Below are 19991 nucleotides of genomic sequence, written 5' to 3' on the forward strand. Positions count from 1 at the left end.
CTCCCCTCTCCAGGACAGTCCTGTGATGAAATAAATGTTTGAAGTTTCCAACTCTAGCTCTTGGTCACCAATGATGAAAATTTCCCGATTCACGTCCCAACGACTGATCAAATACTGCAGCAATTCAGTTTGAGCCCGTAGACCTGGTGTAAGGAAGAATTTGAAGATCCCACGGTTCCTCAAAGCATCTAAGCAATTTGGGTCAGCCATCGCTTGAGTGTTAATATCCACATGCTCGTGTTCCTTCCAATCCACCATTTTTCACGATTTTTCCCTGCAAAAACCACATAATCAAGTCAATAATCATCTTTGGCCAGAGAAATTTGGATTCAAACAGTCAAATTGAGAAAAAACATGAAAAAAATTGTTCACGACGCCGATGCGACTATTTTAAAAACAGTAGCACCGACGATGCAGTTGACAGTTTTAGTCGACCGAGGGCAATTTTTTTTTGCCAAAACCTCCTCATGAAATCCAAAGAATGGATAAAAACAGGTGAAATAAGTATGAAAATGGAGCTTAAGGTCTTGGCTCTTACTTGCAACTAACGGTTAGGCGAATGGCCTCCCGGATCTCCTACAGTCTGCTCCAGAAAAATTAGGCCACAAGTGGGTAAAAATATCTTCACACAAAGGTAAAATGGTAAATGGTTAAAAAATATTACTTTTGCCTCGTTTTTTTCATTTTCTCATGAAATATTAGGGTTTTTTAGTATTTTTGACCTATTTTTCCTCAGAACTGGATAATGCATTTACCTTTTTTTGTGCAGCGGCAGGTGACGGATTGTTGATGATGGTACTGGAGTCACGTTTCATCTCTTTTCTCGACTCATAAAACTCAAATGAAAAGATCGCTAAGTATTTTTCGCTTTTTGACTCGTAAAAGAGAATAAAATGGGGAGTCTGCTTTCAAGCTCTTTTCCAACTCTTTAAACACAAAAAGATTGTCGAGTTCTTGTTATTTTGAACTCATTAAAGGCTATGAAACGTCATTCACCTAGTATACGTTTACCCTTTTTTTAGGTTGGGATGAACTATTTACGAAAAAGTTACTCCTTGACTTGAATGGTCAAGCGGTTTTCTCAAGTATCATTTTCTACCTTTTCGGGCCCGAGAGACACAAATGAACGAAAAGGGACCATGGGGAGTTTTCTTTTCTGTGTCTTTTTTAAACTCTCTAAACATGAAAAAGATACCGAGTTACACCTTTGTCAGACTCGTTAAAATATAAAACGACGTTGGATTCGTTGCCAACGATCGTGAGTTTCTCCTTCCTTGGGCTCATTAAATTTACTAACTCGAATTCATCCGAAGGATGAACTTACAAGGCAAGCATATGATATCCCCTTCAAGATTGCGATCAAAAATATTTGGGGTACCTACTAGAAATGGTGGGGAAAATTGGAAATTCTATCAGTCGTGTCGGCAGCTCACTCTTGAACATGACACTTTCTGCTTCGTGTCAAGTTGGGATATCATTTACCTTCCAGGGTTGGGCCGCTCATTTTTGCCTTCCATTTGATCTCTTCCACGTCATTATGACCACCGATCCTATGGATCCAAAAGCTACCAAACTCCAGAATCATGTCGCCGATACGTTCAAGAGTCAGTGCCTTTACAGTTACACTTACTCATGATTCTTTGTATCTTCTAAAATCATTTGCATCCCTCTGTCTCATGTCGATGATTTGGGATAAATCATGGCCCTCCTTTGACACAGTCACTTCCTGTCGACTTCAGCGCATCATCCAGGAATTTGACCGAGAGACTCCCTTCCAGTACCTTAGAGCTTGCATGCCCTGATGGCAAGTTCTTTGCACTCGACGAAAAGCTCACATCATTGGCTTGCAATCGGGTGATTTCACGGGTGATTGACATCAGTTCCTTTATTCACATTCCATGAACTGTGCTGCCAGTACCTTCAGATCCATTGTCATTATTGTTGGTTTCTCTCACGCTTGTTAACAGTTCACATCATTGACCGGTAATCAAGCGACTTCCTAACATGTTCGACTTCAACACATCCATTCACATGTTAGGATTTGTACTTTGATCGGGCCATTTGGAGCGCAAAACCTTGGGCTAAGATTACACAAGTCCAGGTTGTGAGGTGAGGTAACATGATCATGTTGATATACATGTCTCTTTCGGATAGATGGTTGCGACCATACCATGAGTTGTTATATGTGATCCTTCTCATTATTGGATGGTTGCAACCATACCTTGGTTTCATTATGATCCTTTCTATTGGATGGTTGTGCCCATGCCTTGGATCCATTTACATGATCATTCTCTGGATGGTTGCATCCATACCATGATTCATGTATCATTATTCAGATTTTTCAGTGATGTATATGTATCTATGCTTTCTTGCAGGTCTTCCGATGACGGACTCCAGTTCCCCACTTCCACTTGTAAAGCATTTCACCCCTCACTCTAGTTTGGCCTTCACGCTTTAGGGGGCATCTGTTACACAGCATTTTGTCACTGTCCCTGTACTCCCCATCTACGATCCTGGAGGACCTCTATAGTGTACCCGACATGCTTTCCCATCATGAAGAAACTCCCAATATGTCCCTCTTCATGACCAGAATAATTCCCCTTTGCATAATTTCCCAAGTATCTTCCTTCTATCCCAGTTTACAAGACCGACGCTGCTGACCAGTTTTCTCCTCACGCCGATTTGTAGAGGTTAAAACTAGCCCCGCGTCGTTCGTAGAGATTGGGCCCTTTTTCAGTCGTGTTGATACTCTTTTGGAAGGTTTTTTAAATATGGAGCCAAAGCTTCCATGTCTAGAAGCTTCGTAATGGAAGTCTGGTAGATGGTTGGGCTGGATGGAGCCGAGAAAGTCAGTTTGGGCTCCTTTCCCCTATTAGGATGGAACAACCTCAAGAGATAAGACCTTCTCCCATGATGAGAGGAACCATCTCCCATCCATCCCAGCTATAAAAACCTCTCTTTTTCCCAATCAAAATCTAGTTGGAGTCTTGGAGTAAGTTTGAATAATCAACAAGTCAACTATATCTTGTAGCTTTCTAATGTATGCTTGAGGGAGAATAGTGTGACTTTGGTTTGGTTTGAGACTAGAGGGAAATAGGCCTTAGAACTTTCATTGTTGAGGCTATCCATGAAGTGCTAGCAGAAGTGTGGGAACCCGGATATGCTGGAGGAGACCAGCAACGTCAGGGCACCGGTTGTAATCTCTTTCTAATTTATATAAATGCAACAATTGATTGATTTCCCACATGAAGTATCATTTTACATCTTTATGGCTTAATGTTCCTTGACCTATTAAGTAGGCTGAATACAATATTGCATGCTATCACGTTCGTTGTTGTTTGCTTGTTCTAGGTATTCAAAGGAAGGAAACGGGAGATACTTAGAGTGAGGAAGCAAGATCATCATTGAGTGTAATAGCGTTCTAAGAGGTAAGCCCTCTTAATTGATTCTAGCTTAAGGAGATTTTCCATAGATTGTTTGTTTGTGGCTAGACCTGCTCTCTCAGGCTAGAGGAATTGTTTGTGTCCGCACTGAGAATTTGCTTGCACCACACAAAGCAATGAACGCAGAGGACCACCTAGACAACTTTTACGTGCATCTGCAAATGCTTGAGGTACGCTAAGATGATGTTTCATGTAGACTCTTTCCGTGTACCTTAGATGGAAGGGCAGTTGTATGGTATCACAGCCTTCCTCTGAACTCAATCTTGAATTGGAGGGGTTTTAAGAAACTATTTCTTGAGAAATTTGTTGATGATACAACCCACACCATGCTTTTAAGAGAGTTGGGCAGTCTTAAGATGGAGCAAAAAGAGAAAGTGAAAGATTTCAATCAGAGCTTTAACTGTATCCTGAATATATTTCCAGCAGACACAAAAACTCATGACTCCATTACCATCGATTATATCACATTTGCCTTACCAACAAGCTTTACGCAGTTTGTGAAAAGAACTGTGAAGCCAACTTTGGCTGAAAATTTCGAAGAAGCGATTGCAGTTGAAAAGGACTTGTGTGCAATTGGAGTCATCACAGATGATGAACCAACAAAGGACTCCAAAGGCACAGGTAAAAGGTCTCAGGCCTCCATAACCAAGGCCAAGGAGAAGGAAGCAGTTGATCTAGATAGCTTGACAGGCGTCATTAAGTCTCTGTCAAATGAGTTGCCAGATTTGAAACAAAGGTCAAGTGAGACCACCGTGAGCAACAAGCCTCCTAGATTCAACATTCTAAGAAAGGTTGCTAACTCTGGCAACAGCAGCAACCAACCAGCCAAGCCTGCGCAGAGCTCGAACGTTGTGTTGAATGTTGAGAGTATGGGCATGGATCAATATTGTTCGTTTCATCAAGAGTATCATTCAGAAAAAAACATACCCTCAATGTAACCATAGCATGAATGCTCTTGCTACACACATTATTGATACAGTGCTTTCAGATGAACAGACAGAGTTGGTAGAAGAGAAGGAAGAGAATGTTGTTGCCGAAGAAACCATAAATGTCAGACATGCAATGAATGCATTCAATTGTTTTTTCACAACTGAGAAGAAGAGCACTGAAGAACAGCCACTGAGTAAGGCCCCGGCTCAACAGCAGAACACTTGATACAACCTGAGAAGCTAAGGGTCAGCCTCCGCACAAAATTTGCGAAATAGAAATTGAAAAAACATTTGCTAAGGAAGATCACACCGCTCGTCAACTCATCCCATAACACTCAAAGCAAGTCTAGCAATGCAGCTACAACAAAAAATACTTCGGCGAACAACAAAAGTAAGCCCATCTTTCTGAAAGTAGTAGATAAAGCAAATCCACTAGACACTTTGGCAATGTCTCCAGCACTGGATTATAACATAGTTGATGAGATGAAGAAAGCTCGCACGAATATTTCACTCTTCAAACTGACAAAGATCGTGAGCCAACGGGAACTGCTTGTCCATGCACTCGAACAATCTGCCTCAAGTAATGGTGCTTCTTCATAGAAGGGATTTGGTACGTCCTCTAGTTCCCTCGAATCTGTACTTAATTCTTTAACGTTAGATGCAAACACACTCTGCCCTCCATTTATGTTAATGTTCAAAAATTTTAATTATAATGTGCACAATTGCTTAGTTGATTTCAGTGTATTTGTAAACATAATGCCTTTATCAGTAGCAAAGAAAATCAATGCAAAATGGGATAAAACAGATGCACAAATCATTCAGCTAGACAGGACTCTTGTCCATGCGATTGGTGAACTCATAAATGTGTTTATTCGCTTATCATCTGACCAACAAGTTCACCAATGTATAAATATAGTAATTGTGGACATTCTGAAAGCATACGGTGTATTGTTGAGCAGAGACTGGTCCAGCAAGTTACAAGGGTATTTTGCTACGAACTAGTCACATTTGTGGCTTCTGTACAAAGGCAAGAACAATTAGATCCGAGAACTAAGAGTGGTACATGAAACACATGGTTACTCCCTTCGATGGAAAAAATGAGTCAATGGCTTTTCCAAATCTTATCTTTGGAAATTGCTTTCTTGAAACTTAATCATATTTTCAAATTATCTCCTTATAAGTTTACTCAAATTTCAAGTGTAAACACATATTAGATGCAGAATTAAATTCCACTTCCAAGGGGTACCCAATCTACACGCTTTTGATGGACCCATTAAGATAAATTGAAAAATACATGAATAAACATTTTCATGTATTTTCTAGTTTAAATTTGTTGATCCATCAAAAGTATGTAGTGAATTTTTAGTTTATCTCAATATGGTTCTCTCAAAAGCATACAAAGTGGATATTCCTTGGAAGTGAAATTTAATTATGCATCCAATGAGTGCATACACTTGAAATTTGAATAAACCTACAAGGAGATAACTTGAAAATATAATTTAAAAAATTCCTTCCCTCCAAACCTATTTACCATTATAGTTGATATCAACTTGAATCCTATTAGTTCTTTGAAAGCTAATGTTAATAACACAATTTTTCTTTTGAAACCCATTTTTAACCTCAATTCTCTAATGAAACTATATACATAAAGTTTTGAAATTTATACAAAACATGATTGAGCAACATAAGTCATTTAGTGGTTAACCTAAATACATGATCCAAAATGTAAGGCACTGCAAGTCAAGATTTTGTGCAACCTGCTATTGATATTCAATCTCATCATTTATATTAGTTTCTATCTCATAGATTTTTTTTATTAGTGTTTCCAGAATGACCAACTTGACAATTAGCTCCATTTCAAATCTAAGGTTTTTAAGGGAAAATATATTAACTTTATATATTTTTCATGATTCATCCCCAAGGCATCTACCATGGCATCTTTTTTTCCTCCAATCAAAAGAATTGCTTCTCATCTGGGACAAGTGCCCCAGCATCACATTAGTCTCTTCTTCATCTACTCTAATGTTAAGAAGCAAGGTTGTCTCCATCCACCTCAACAGCTCTTAGCCCCAGCCTCCATTGTTCGAAGCACACCAAGAATGAGCAATAGAGAATTGTTCCTCAAGAAAGTAATTTCCAAAATAAGAAAATGGCATTACATGCACCAATTAATGATGGGTAGAAAATGGCATAATGGTATCCTCTTTTAAATGAACCATCAATCAAATATTTCTTAAGACTATGCTTACAATGTTAAGTAACTTTCTAGTTAGACTTGAATGAAATTAATGAATATATCTTTATTTAAGACAAATTTCAAAGCTCTTAAAATTTCAAAAGACATCCCTTTTTGCCTTTCATCAACTTCTCAATATATATATATTATGTAGGAATTTTCATTTGTAGATCAAGATTGCAGCTTGAATGTTTACACCCAAACCAAAGATCATACCACAATACCATGCTTCAAACAAAATGTCTTAAGAAAATACTATACACCTTTGAAGTAAAGTTTTCGCTTCATGTTGACCACTGTTAACTTTTACTTTAAAAAGATATATACCTAAATGCAATGGTTTACTGCAAAACTATACTTCGATGTTAAATTATTATGAACTTTACCAAACTATAGAATCCAGGCAAAATCTTCACAGAAAGATGAATCACTTCGATGTTAAATTATTATGAACTTTATCAAATTGTAGAATCCATGCAAAATCTTCATAGAAAGATGATTCAAGCAAATTACTTTTATCAAGGTTTCCCGGCCATGAGCAATTGTAAGGTTAACATACTATACAATGAAATTGTACCCAAAGAACTCCATGGGCAAGGATAGCATCTTCCTTTGTTGTAGATCTCTTGCATTGCCAATTTCAAGGCACCAATGTCAAAGTTGGATAAATAGTTTTCTTCAATGCAGTGAACATATTGAGAATATATTTTTGTCACCTTTGGTTGGGCTAAGCATGTCTAACGCACACACATCAATTCAATCGCTGTAGTAAATGTGCATTCCAAAATTATCATGTGCATAAACTCACATAAACAAGCAAGTTTATATTGTTACTTGTTTTGAGAAAACGTTTAGCCATTTCAACAATTTATCTAGGAGCGTGTCTAGATCTCACATAATAAATGAGAAACAAGTCGTAACATTCAATCCAATAAAGCTTGAAGGCACCCAAGCTAATTGTTATTTTTTGGGCTAAATTGTGTCAATTGTTCACACACTTCAATTCAATCACTGTAGTAAATGTGCATTCCAAAATTATCATGTGCATAAACTCACATAAACAAGCAAGTTTATATTTTTATTTGTTTTGAGAAAACGTTTAGCCATTTTAACAATTTATTTAGGAGGGCATCTAGATCTCACATAATAAATGAGAAACAAGTCATAACATTCAATCCAATAAAGCTTGAAGGCACCCAAGCCAAGTTAATTGTTCATCGAGAGGCACTCTACAGCCGAGTATAAAGTAGATGTTTAGTTGTTAGATGTAAATATTTTTTAAATTCATTTTTTTTAATTCTAATTTTATTTTTTTAATAAAATGACTAAGAATGTTATTTACATAGAGAAAATCATAATATGCATAGATAACATGTTATAAATTAACATTCATTTTACCATATAAATTAAACTAATGATACGATATAAATTAAAATAATGATACCATATAAATTATTTTATAAATTAAAATTCATTTAATGATACCATATAAATTATGTTATAAATTAAAATTCGTTTTACCATATCAATTAATTAAAATAATGATTCTGTTTTTTTAAATCTAATGAATAAGCACATAAAAATGTAATATTTACAATAACATTCATTTTACCATAGGTATTACTAACTTCTAAATAGGCACATTTTTAGGCATTGTACCATAGATATTACTAACTTCTAAATAGACACATTTTTAATATTTACAATAATGGTCATTTTACCATAGATATTATTAACTTCTAAATAGGCTTTGTTAGAATACCACTACCATGGCTCATCAATACCACATGTCCAAAACCAAAACTTATTTCAAAACAATTTTTTTATAATAATTTATTTTAATTTAATTTTGAAATATTTTTAAATTAAGACTTAATACTTACAATAAATTTCCAATATAACAAGATTGTTGACATTACTAACTTCTAAATAGGCACATTTTTAAATCTAATGAATAAGCACATAAAATTTTAAAGTTTATAATAACGGTCTTTTTACCATAGATATTATTAACTTCTAAATAGGCTTTGTTAGAATAGCATGGGCCACTACCATGGCTTATCAATACCACATGCCCAAAACCAAAACTCATTTCAAAACAATTTTTTTATAATATTTTATTTTAATTTAATTTTGAAATATTTTTAAATTAAAACTTAATACTTACAGTAAATTTCCAATATATTCATCTCAGGCTTTGTTAGAATACCATGGCTCATCAATACCACATGCCCACAACTATAACTTATTTCAAAATAATTTTTTTTATAATATTTTATTTTAATTTAATTTTGAAATATTTTTAAATTAAAACTTAATACTTACAATAAATTTCCAATACCATGGCTCATCAATACCACATGCCCAAAACTATAACTTATTTCAAAACAATTTTTTTTATAATATTTTATTTTAATTTAATTTTGAAATATTTTTAAATTAAAACTTAATACTTACAATAAATTTCCAATATAACAAGATATTCACATCAGGCCTTGTTAGAATACCATGGGCCACTACCATGGCTCATCAATACCACATGACCAAAACCAAAACTCATTTCAAAACAATTTTGTTTTTATAATATTTTATTTTAATTTAATTTTGAAATATTTTTAAATTAAAACTTAATACTTACAATAAATTTCCCATATAACAAGATTATTGACCAGAGATATATCAATAGCACTTGCACAAAAACCATAATTTATTTCAAAATCTATATATGTTGTTTTGTTTTTATTTTAAGAGATGTTAAATAGGGTTTGTTACAATACCATAATTTATTTCAAAATCAAAATATTTTATTTTAAAAAATGTTGTAGTAGTGTAAATGTATTATTAACTTCTAAATAGGCTTTGTTAGAATACCATGGGCCATAATTTATTTCAAAATCAAAATATTTTAATTTTATTTTATTTTAAGAGATGTTGTGGTGGTGTAAATGTATTATTAACTTCTAAATAGGCTTTGTTAGAATACCATGGACCACTACCATCGCTCATCAATACCACATGCCCAAAACCAAAACTCATTTCAAAACAATTTTTTTATAATATTTTATTTTAACTTAATTTTTAAATATTTTTAAATTAAAACTTAATACTTGCAATAAATTTCCATATAACAAGAGTATTGACCATCGATATTCACCCTCATTTTATCATGAATTTTATTAACTTATAAAGAGTCTTTGTTACAATACCATGGGCCAACACCATGGGTTCCAATATAACAAGATTATTGACCATGGATATTCACCCTCAATTTATCATGAATATTATTACCTTATAAATAGTCTTTGTTACAATAGATGGGCCAACACCATGGGTTATCAATAGCACTTGCACAGAAACCATAATTTATTTCAAAATCAAAATATTTTACAAATATTTTATTTTAAGAGATGTTGTAGTGTTGTAAATGTTTAGGATTCGATTAAGTTATAAAAAGAGTGGTGTAATTGTATTATTAACTTCTAAATAGTCTTTGTTAAAATACCATGGGCCATAATTTATTTCAAAATCAAAATATTTTAATTTTATTTTATTTGAAGAGATGTTGTAGTGGTGTAAATGTATTATTAACTTTTAAATAGGCTTTGTTAGACTACCATGGCTCATCAATACCATATGCCCAAAACCAAAACTCATTTCAAAACAATTTTTTTATAACATTTTATTTTAATCTTATTTTTAAATTAAAACTTAATACTTACAAGAAATTTCCAATATAACAAGATTATTGACCATGGATATTCACCCTCATTTTATCATGAATATTATTAACTTATAAATAGTCTTTGTTACAATACCATGTTGTGGTGGTGTAAATGTATTATTAACTTCTAAATAGGCTTTGTTAGAATACCATGGACCACTACCATAGCTCATCAATACCACATGCCCAAAAACAAAACTCATTTCAAAACAATTTTTTTATAATATTTTATTTTAATTTAATTTTTAAATATTTTTAAATTAAAACTTAATACTTGCAATAAATTTCCAATATAACAAGAGTATTGACCATGGATATTCACCCTCATTTTATCATGAATATTATTAACTTATAAAGAGTCTTTGTTACAATACCATGGGCCAACACCATGGGTTCCAATATAACAAGATTATTGACCATGGATATTCACCCTCAATTTATCATGAATATTATTAACTTATAAATAGTCTTTGTTACAATAGATGGGCCAACACCATGGGTTATCAATAGCACTTGCACAAAAACCATAATTTATTTCAAAATCAAAATATTTTACAAATATTTTATTTTAAGAGACGTTGTAGTGTTGTAAATGTTTAGGATTCGATTAAGTAATAAAAAAAGTGGTGTAAATGTATTATTAACTTCTAAATAGGCTTTGTTAAAATACCATGGGCCATAATTTATTTCAAAATCAAAATATTTTAATTTTATTTTATTTGAAGAGATGTTGTAGTGGTGTAAATGTATTATTAACTTTTAAATAGGCTTTGTTAGACTACCATGGCTCATCAATACCACATGCCCAAAACCAAAACTCATTTCAAAACAATTTTTTTTATAACATTTTATTTTATTTTTATTTTTAAATTAAAACTTAATACTTACAAGAAATTTCCAATATAGCAAGATTATTGACCATGGATATTCATCCTCATTTTATCATGAATATTATTAACTTATAAATAGTCTTTGTTACAATACATTATTGACCATGGATATTCACCCTCATTTTATCATGAATATTATTAACTTATAAATAGTCTTTGTTACAATAGATGGGCCAACACCATGGGTTATCAATAGCACTTGCACAGAAACCATAATTTATTTCAAAATCAAAATATTTTACAAATATTTTATTTTAATTTTATTTTCAGAGATGTTGTAGTGGTGTAAATGTTTAGGATTTGATTAAGTAATAAAAAGTTAAAAGTAATTTCCTCTTCTCTAGCCCAGTATGTAAAGCCAAGTATGTAGAAATGTTGTAATGTCATATAAACATTTTCCTCAGTTAAAATAAAATAATTAATAATGATAATTATCAATATAACATTTTTCCATGATCAAATTACATAGAATTAAAAATAGAAATAAAATAAAATTAATAATTAATAATAAAAACTAGTCTAGCTCCATCTTAACTTTGGAACTATAAGGGAAAGTGAAATGAGATTTGATCCCAGATCCGAGATTAAGATGGATCTAGGCTGATCAGTAAATGGCTTATCCCTAGTATTAAGGACAATGATGATATGTCAAAATACATGTACCCTGGTTCAATCAAAGGGAAAAACAAGATTTCCACAGAGATAGCTTAACTCAGATTATATGAGCAAAATTTACTCCATTCTTGTCCAACATTTCTCTTAAAAATTCATTTCAAATACTTGTGCTCAGGCTTTTGACTTTTCTCAATTTGGAGACTTACCCATTCTAAATAAAAGGGGTTTCAGAGACATGGCAAATTCTGTAGTTGAAGAACATTTTAGTAGTCCAAGAATTTCATCTTTGCATCTTTTAAGGCCTGTATAGCAGCTTTCCGCAACACCGTGAATAGTATTTGATTTCTGCAGAAACCTCTCGTGTCGTTGAGTGAGGATATGATGTTGTAAATGATACAAGTGAATCAGCCTTAGAGTTCTGCTATATCCTTTATTGATAAAAGTTCTTTATGGATATGCTGACTTCTCCCCTCGGAGATATTTATTTCTGTCCAACCTTTTATGTATATCTCTGGATTTGAAAAGAGCTGCATTTGTTGTCCATCAAACAAGCCACCACATTCGGAGCTTCTCTCTTCTCCGACCCATTCCATTGGTGTAGGTTCATTCTCAGGAAGACTTGCCTCAGGCATACCTTCTTGGCCTTGTGAACTGTAAATTTCTTCAGAAATATTGGTGTTAATTGCAGACCCCAATATATCCTTCCCAAATGTATGTTTGTACATCTCAATGCATGCATTTACATCCTCTTGATTCCGAGCTTTACTCATTTTATCAAGAAGTGTACTAATCAAAGAAACCTTTTTCAAACGCTCCCTTCCTATGGCCTTTGGTTTCTTCACCTCAACACAATCACCTAGTGTCACTGCAGAGTTATTTTCATCATCATCAACTAAATTTCCATGGTCACCTCTTTTCAGCTTCTGTAAGCCTTTTTCAATAAGCTTTCTTATCCTTTGTCTGTGTTTCTCTGACCTTTCAGTATTTGATTTCAACCGTACTTTCAGTCCTTCCACAAGCATTTCATCACTATAATCTTCAGATACACTATTGGCCTGTCCTGATAATCTGCATGCTAATGTAACATTGCCATCTTCAGAAAGCCCTTCTAAGGGTTTTGTAGGCAAGGAAAAGACATCCTCAAGTAATGACACATTCTGCATGTACCGTCCAAATGCTTCATCTTCAGCTTCGATCTTACTGTCAGAGTATTCTTTTAACTTCACAAACCTCCAGTTGTTTATTGCTGCAATTTCCTATAAGAAAACAGTAAGCATGTGCACTGTTACTTGTTATTTTAAATTTTTAAGCTGTTTACAGAATTGCTCAGTGTAACACACTAATTTTACAGCAAGCTTTTAAAGGATAGTGAAAAGATCCTAGCGAACCTTCCTTGACAAAGGTCTCTTCACTCTTATGTGAGCCAGAGATCCTGACATGTAAGGATGAGTATGATGCAAAACTGGGGTAGGATATGGCCTCGATGAGCCTGAAGGTGGAAGCCTGTAACAGCAGTAGTATTTCAGTAATAATTGTTATTCATAAGATAAACTCAAAATCATATGGTCTGTAGTAGTATATATTTGCCATAGCCTCGTCCTAAAACTTTAATCACTTGTATATAAACATAAAATTATACAGATCAACTGCATACTTGTTTGACAAGGCATTTGTTCGCTGCTGATCAAACATGGGAGAGCTTTGAGAAGGCACCTTTTCTTGATGGCTGGCACTTTGCTTCAGAACTGAGTAGAACCAAACAATCCAGAAATTTATCATTGAGACAAAAAAAGACATCACTAAACAGCATAATTGAGTATGCTCACAAAAGTAATCCGTAGACAAACATAATGTGAACCAAATCAAATCTGTTATTGTCGTTGATATAGTTACAGAAATAGGACTAGCAAAACACCAGTGAAATACATTTTCTAGACACTTGGAAAACAATGGATGGAAAAATATCTCTATAAGTTATGTATGATTCATGTGACAAAGTAATACAAACGTGAATATCTGTTCAGCAGTAGTGCAATTCTGAAGGTAGATTTAGAAATTATGAGTGAGCATACAGTAATCCCATAAAGTTTACAAAGAACAGAAACTCATTCAAAATGTTGTAGAATGTAACTAGGTTCAGTCTTCATAATAACTTGTAATTATTATTTTATGTAAAGAAGAAACAAATGTATTTATTGTATTCCTTGCATCATGGGTTTAATAAGCAAGAAGTGTTATTCATAGGTCAAAGACTTCTTCTTGATGCTTTTAGGAGTTTGTCGTCTTGTCATAAATATAATTAAGAAGTCATGTATATGAACTCATGTTAGACATAAAAGACATGTCGTTTATGTAAAAGTTGCACTCCAAGACATTGTCACTATCCCTCTTGTGGTCGGCTAAAAGAAGGCAATATTCTCCATGTGAAAAATTCGGCTTATCTCCAAGATCTCACTTCGGCCTAGATAGCAAGGATAAGTCACTATATAAAGAGTGACTTGACCTCATCGTAACACCAAGTATTCGGACACATTTGATCTACAGCAGTGCGGATCTCAGTGCGAAGTGATAAGGGTAATACAGTGAGGAGGAAAGGCTTCAACAGTGCGTAAGTGTCTCAAAAGGTTTCGGACTAAGTCTGTCTCATCTCTGCAATATTAATGAAGGACCAAAGACTGTTCTAGGACAGTAGTAATTCAATTAAGGGCTATATCAAGTGTGGAACAGTGCTGGAAGGAGACCGAAGTCAGGAGACTTGTGAACCAAAGAAAGAGATCAGTGGAGGCCGAGAAGAACTGTGTTAAGGACTGCGAGATAGAGACCGAGACTCTCTAGGTGACAGTGCCATACAGTGCGAAGGACTGAAGTATGAATGCCAAGTGCAAGAGATAGTGACAAGAGGCTTGAAGGTGAACTTGTGTCAAGTGTCTTTGTCAAGGGTCTTGGTATTCATCAATTGAAGTATCTATAAGAAGAGATTTTGTGGGTTTTCCCCTCAAGAGGAGGGGTTTCAGCCCTGGCTTGGAGCCTAACTATTGTGTCACTGATGTTATTGTTTTGATAGTTGTTTGATGTATTGAACACTGTAATAATGATGAACAAAGATAATAAGTAATGACATAACACAAGCAGTTATCATGTAAGAGAATTTGAATTAATCTTTGCCCTACCCAATTCTCAACATGGTATCAGAGCTATGGTTCAGTCAAGGGCATTCAGTTACAGTGACACTCCAAGAAGGGCATCTAATCTAAGGGAACAAGTCTTCAAAATGGCATTATCTCAAAACAGCTTGATGTATCTTTGAAGTTGTGATCTCGGCATACATATCACAATAACTAACTTCGGATTTCTGTCACCCTCTCGGTTCAAGTCACACAGAGTATGGTGCAAATATAATTGATACCACAGTGATATGCCACAGGAATCTTCAAGTCAGTGATAAGCTCGGATCACAGTGCCACAGTTCGGTGAATGCTACTGATAAGAAGAACAGAATTTAAACTGTATTACAGTCACAGAAAAGTGTAATGTTCGGTATCTCATTAACACAGTCTCAACATACTTCATGCTGAAGTTTCAATGGTGACCACACTCTTCCTCAGCTTGATAACTCATACTTGATCTCAATCTCGGATTACCTCAGTCACAATTTGGAGAAATGCTGCAACTAGGACAAATATCCTCGGGCCTCCTCAAGAAAAGTATCTCAATGTTGATCTACTATAACAACACCTCTATCCTGGGCAAGCAGTGCCAGGTCTCGGTGCTATAAAGTGATTATCAGTGTCTACACGATGCTGCTAACTTCTATAGAATGCTACAAGGTTCCATAGTCCACTTGTGTGAAACAGCACCTCTATCCTGGGCAAGCAGTGCCAGGTCTCGGTGCTATAAAGTGATTATCAGTGTCTACACGATGCTGCTAACTTCTATAGAATGCTACAAGGTTCCATAGTCCACTTGTGTGATAGCAATACAGTGCCATCTCAAGTATATCAATAATCACAAGAACCAGATATGAAAGGAGTCAAAGTATCTTGAAGACAAAAAGGCTCAAGTGATGATATGCTATGGTAGTATAAGAAGGTCTCAAAGAAAGTCTGATTTCAGTGGTGTCAAGGAAGTATTAGTTCATCAATCAAATCAAGCAAGGATCTCATCCTTACCCAGTAAAGAAGATCATTCAAGGAAGCATCAAGGTGAAGATTTCATCTTCACTTGCCAAGTAAGTATCTTCCATTCTATAATCAAGTTTGGTTAAATGACTTTGTGTTTGCAAGGAGATCTATAAATTGTTTGGGTCATAGATATAGTCCCCGAAAAAGAAGTCATAGATATCTATGGAAAAGTCTATGAAGTGTTGAAGGAAGTGTAACTAGGTTCGGTCTTCATAAATGTACTCTTGATATTTGTATTTATTCAAGAAAACAAAATATTACTTTTATAATATATGTCAATGAGTTTATTGCTCATTGAAGTAGGTCTAGCACATGTTAAAGTACTATTGGTAAATCAAAAGGTCAAAAGAATTATGTTAAAGACCTTAAGGGTATGTTACATTGTGTAAGAGTCAAGGAAGTCACCTCCAAGCAAAGTCAAGTCCCCTCCTATGCAAAGGCACCATCAAAGAGTCTGCTTCAAGCATGTGACACCACCAAAGAAACCATCTGAAGTAAGCATAACAAGTCGGCCTGCAAACAGTCTACATGTCGGCCTTCTAGTCGACCTAAAAGGAGGGAGAGTCCGTCCACTCCATTACAACATCCACCAAGCAGCTCTGAAATCTGTGAAGAGAAGAGGCTAGAAAAAGGGTAACAAAAGACGAAGAAGTGGTCTTCTAGGGCAGCGAAGGGAGGAAAAAGACTGAAGTGGAAATGACTGTTTTCTAGGGTTAATACAGTCACACGTGGGAGAAAAGATAGGACAGTCTATGGTTATATCAGCAGTAAGGTCACAGTCATATGTTCATCATTGTTTGGGTTAGAAATTAGGCCTTCAATGCCTCTCAAAGCAAGCGAAGAAGACACTCTCTCTATCAAAGGTAAATAGACCCTAATTCTCAAGGGTGCCTCTCTCACATGCGAGTTAGGGCTGCAGTGTTGTCACACTAAGCCTACCACCATACATCAAGAAGAAACTTGGATGATCAAGAGAAGGAATGAGTATCCTTAGGTAAAGGATATCACTAAGTAAAAGTATCTCTTCTAGAAGATCTACTAACAGTGGAAGGAAGAACGAAGTGTCGGAAGGACGAAGTGTCAGGGAATGAAGTGCCAAAAGGAGGTGAACAAAGTACCGAGAAAACATAGTGCAGAGAAAAGGAAGGACTTGACTTGTGCTTGAAGGATCTTCTAGTCAAGGGTCTAGGGTTTGACATTGATCAAAAAAGAAGCTTCAATAAGAGAAAACTTACCAAAGGGTTTTCCTCTCAAGAGAAGAGAGGTTTTGGCCTTGGCAGAGAGCCAACATCTTGTGTTCTTGTTTTTATGTTTTGATAGCAGTTTGATGAAGTACACACACATGCATTAATAATAAGAAGAAGAAGATTAAGCTAACAAGGAAAAGTAAAAAGACTCCACAAATTGTTATCAAGTCAAGAAGAATCACACTACACCTAATTGCCCTAGATTCTTCAACATCGTATCAGAACTAAGGTGACATATCAAGGAAAGGGCAACTCAAGAACACTCATCAAAGAAAGTCATCTACAAGGTTGAAGCATCAAGCCAAATCTACTCAAGGAAAAGAAGGCCTACCATCTATCATTCAACAAGGAAGACTACAAGAAGAAGAACCTTACACAAAGGCACCTACAAAGAAGAGCAGATCAAAGAGGGGCCTACATCATCTACAAGTTACCAAGCAAATCTCATCATCAAGCAAGTCCACTTGGAGAAGGCAACTTGAAGAACATCAAGATCCTAGGAAGGCAAGCCATCAAGTCTTCAAGGAGAAAGCAAATCCACTACATCTCAAAATATATCAAGTATATGTCCCCTTTTGAATATACATCAATGTCTTTTTGCAAGGAAAGCAACAAATTGGTAGGTACCAATAACTTTCTTGCATGGAAAAAGAGGATTGATTTACTTCTCAAGGAGAATGAGCTCCTAGAACATGTCAAAAGGAATATCACTATCCCCGCTAAGGAACAAACTCAAGCCTTAGCCAAGTACAATAAGGATGAGACAAGAGCTCAAAGGATTCTAATAGAATCTATCAAGGACTCGCTCATTCCTTATGTCTCCAAATTTGAAACATCAAAAGAAATTTATGATAAGCTAGTAGAGCTATTCTTGGTATCCACAGCTACAGAAGTGATATCGCTAAGAAATGAATTGTACAAAATGAAGATATCAACGTCATTTCTGACAGAAAAATGACAACTGTGGTACTCAATGCTCTACCTGAGGATTGGGGCAACTTCACATCAAGCATATATGCCAAGAAGGAAGCAACCACACTCAGTGAAATGTGGTCTCTATGCAAGAGAGAGGAAACCAAACTTAAAGCAAAGGAAGATGTGGGATCAAAGGAGCAAGCATTTGCTACCATGGCCAAGAGAAAGGGTAAATTTGGAAAATTTGGTCCACGAAGAACAAACAACAAAGACATGTCCAAAATTCAAAGCTACAGATGTCAAGAATATGGACACTACAAAAGGAATTGTCCTAAGCTTAAGAAGGACAACAACAACAAAAGAAAGAGGGAAGAAGTTCACATGACTCAAGAGGTGAAAGAAGAAGAAAAGAAGCAAAAGAAGGAAGATCCTCCGGATCTCTACTATGACTAAGTCAAACTCTTTACTTCAAGTCTTCTTTCAAGGTTTTGAGTAGGATAGGAGCATGTAGGAATAAAATAAAATTGCATAACTAGAAACATCTTCTAGAATCTAGAAGCATGAAGTACATAGAGTTCTCGATAATCATGAAGAAGTAGCATTTATAATGAGAATAAAATGCATGGTTAAAAATATCCTCTAGAATATAGGAGCATAGTAGACATAGCTCAAGATATTCATGTAGAAGAAGCATACCTAGTATAGGACCTCATCCACGATGAAAGAAAAATCGATCATGATTAAGAATCTTAGAAGACCTCCATCATGAAAAGAAAGGAAACATTTGCAAGGCAGGGGTCTTTAAGATCCTATGATGGAATCTTCAAAAGAAGGTTCATGAACCAAAGAAAAAACTCTCATTGGGAATCCCATTCATGGGATTCAAGAAAAGGATGATATGCAGGCAAGCTAAGATGAAGCAAGAAGGGCCACACCAAGGACAACCAATTGAAGCTAAGCTGATCAAAGCAGAATCAAGATGAGGTATGTATTCATCATAGTTTAGTCATGTTATCATATGTATATTATTGAGTTATGGGAATAGTTCTATAACATGATCAAGTATGAAAGAATCTCTTTCACCGAGGACATGCTCGAAGGCATGTACTACAATGCAATGAAGGTCAACAAAAGGATATGCTCACATAAGGAGTATACGATTGCTAACTAAGCAACAAGAAGAAATGTTGACTAGTCCAAGAAGCAAGCAATGAAGAAGTGCTCTTACAAGGAGCATAAGGTTATTGACAAATCTATCCAAGAAGAAGCAAATGAAGAAAGAGATCAAGCATGTGAAGAACACCATGATCATAAAGAATCACTATCTGACAAAGAACCATTGAAGATATCTCCCGAAAGAAGGCAGGAAAACTCTGACAAAGGTAGGAAGGACCCTTGACACCTATGACGGCCTTGGAGATATGAAAGATGCAGATAACTAATTCTACTTTACGAAGATGTCATGATGAAGAAGCCATCCAGCAAAAACACCATTTAATGTTGAAGCAATATCAAGATGAAGTCATGATGGGATACTAGATCAAAGCATGTAAACAAGCAAGTACAACGAAGCATCCATGGGAAGAGTATTCCGAAGCATGGACAAATGCCAAAGGAGTAGCCAAATGACAAGAAAACCTGATATATGACAAGAAAGCCACTTTCCACGAATAAAGCAATGACATGACAAACCAGGAAGGAAAGTGATCAATGGATGGTGCCCTACCTAAAAGAATTTCGAACAAAGACTTCGTGACATCAAAGAAAGGAAGGAGATCAAGTAGGTGAAGGACCCACGAAGAAGAAATTGTTGA

The 19991-nt window shown here is 35.2% G+C and overlaps 1 protein-coding gene across 1 annotated transcript in view; it reads right to left on the bottom strand.

Annotated features, from left to right (window-relative positions):
- Nucleotides 1–11690: 11690 nt before the first annotated feature.
- The window catches only part of LOC149159277 (uncharacterized), a 114057-nt gene continuing 105756 nt past the window's right edge, over nt 11691–19991 (bottom strand). Inside the window, exons 3-5 of the mRNA XM_089436436.1 lie at nt 13489–13579; nt 13223–13337; nt 11691–13090 (exon numbers count right to left, since the gene is read on the bottom strand). Coding sequence (XP_089292562.1) covers nt 12245–13090; nt 13223–13337; nt 13489–13579 — 1052 coding nt within the window. The 3' untranslated portion in view covers nt 11691–12244. The remainder of the gene's footprint in view (nt 13091–13222; nt 13338–13488; nt 13580–19991) is intronic.

The sequence above is a fragment of the Pinus tabuliformis genome, chromosome 5_2 (genome assembly GCF_031772625.1).
Source record: "Pinus tabuliformis cultivar Carrire ecotype Pingquan chromosome 5_2, CPIR1, whole genome shotgun sequence".
Lineage (NCBI taxonomy): Eukaryota > Viridiplantae > Streptophyta > Pinopsida > Pinales > Pinaceae > Pinus > Pinus tabuliformis.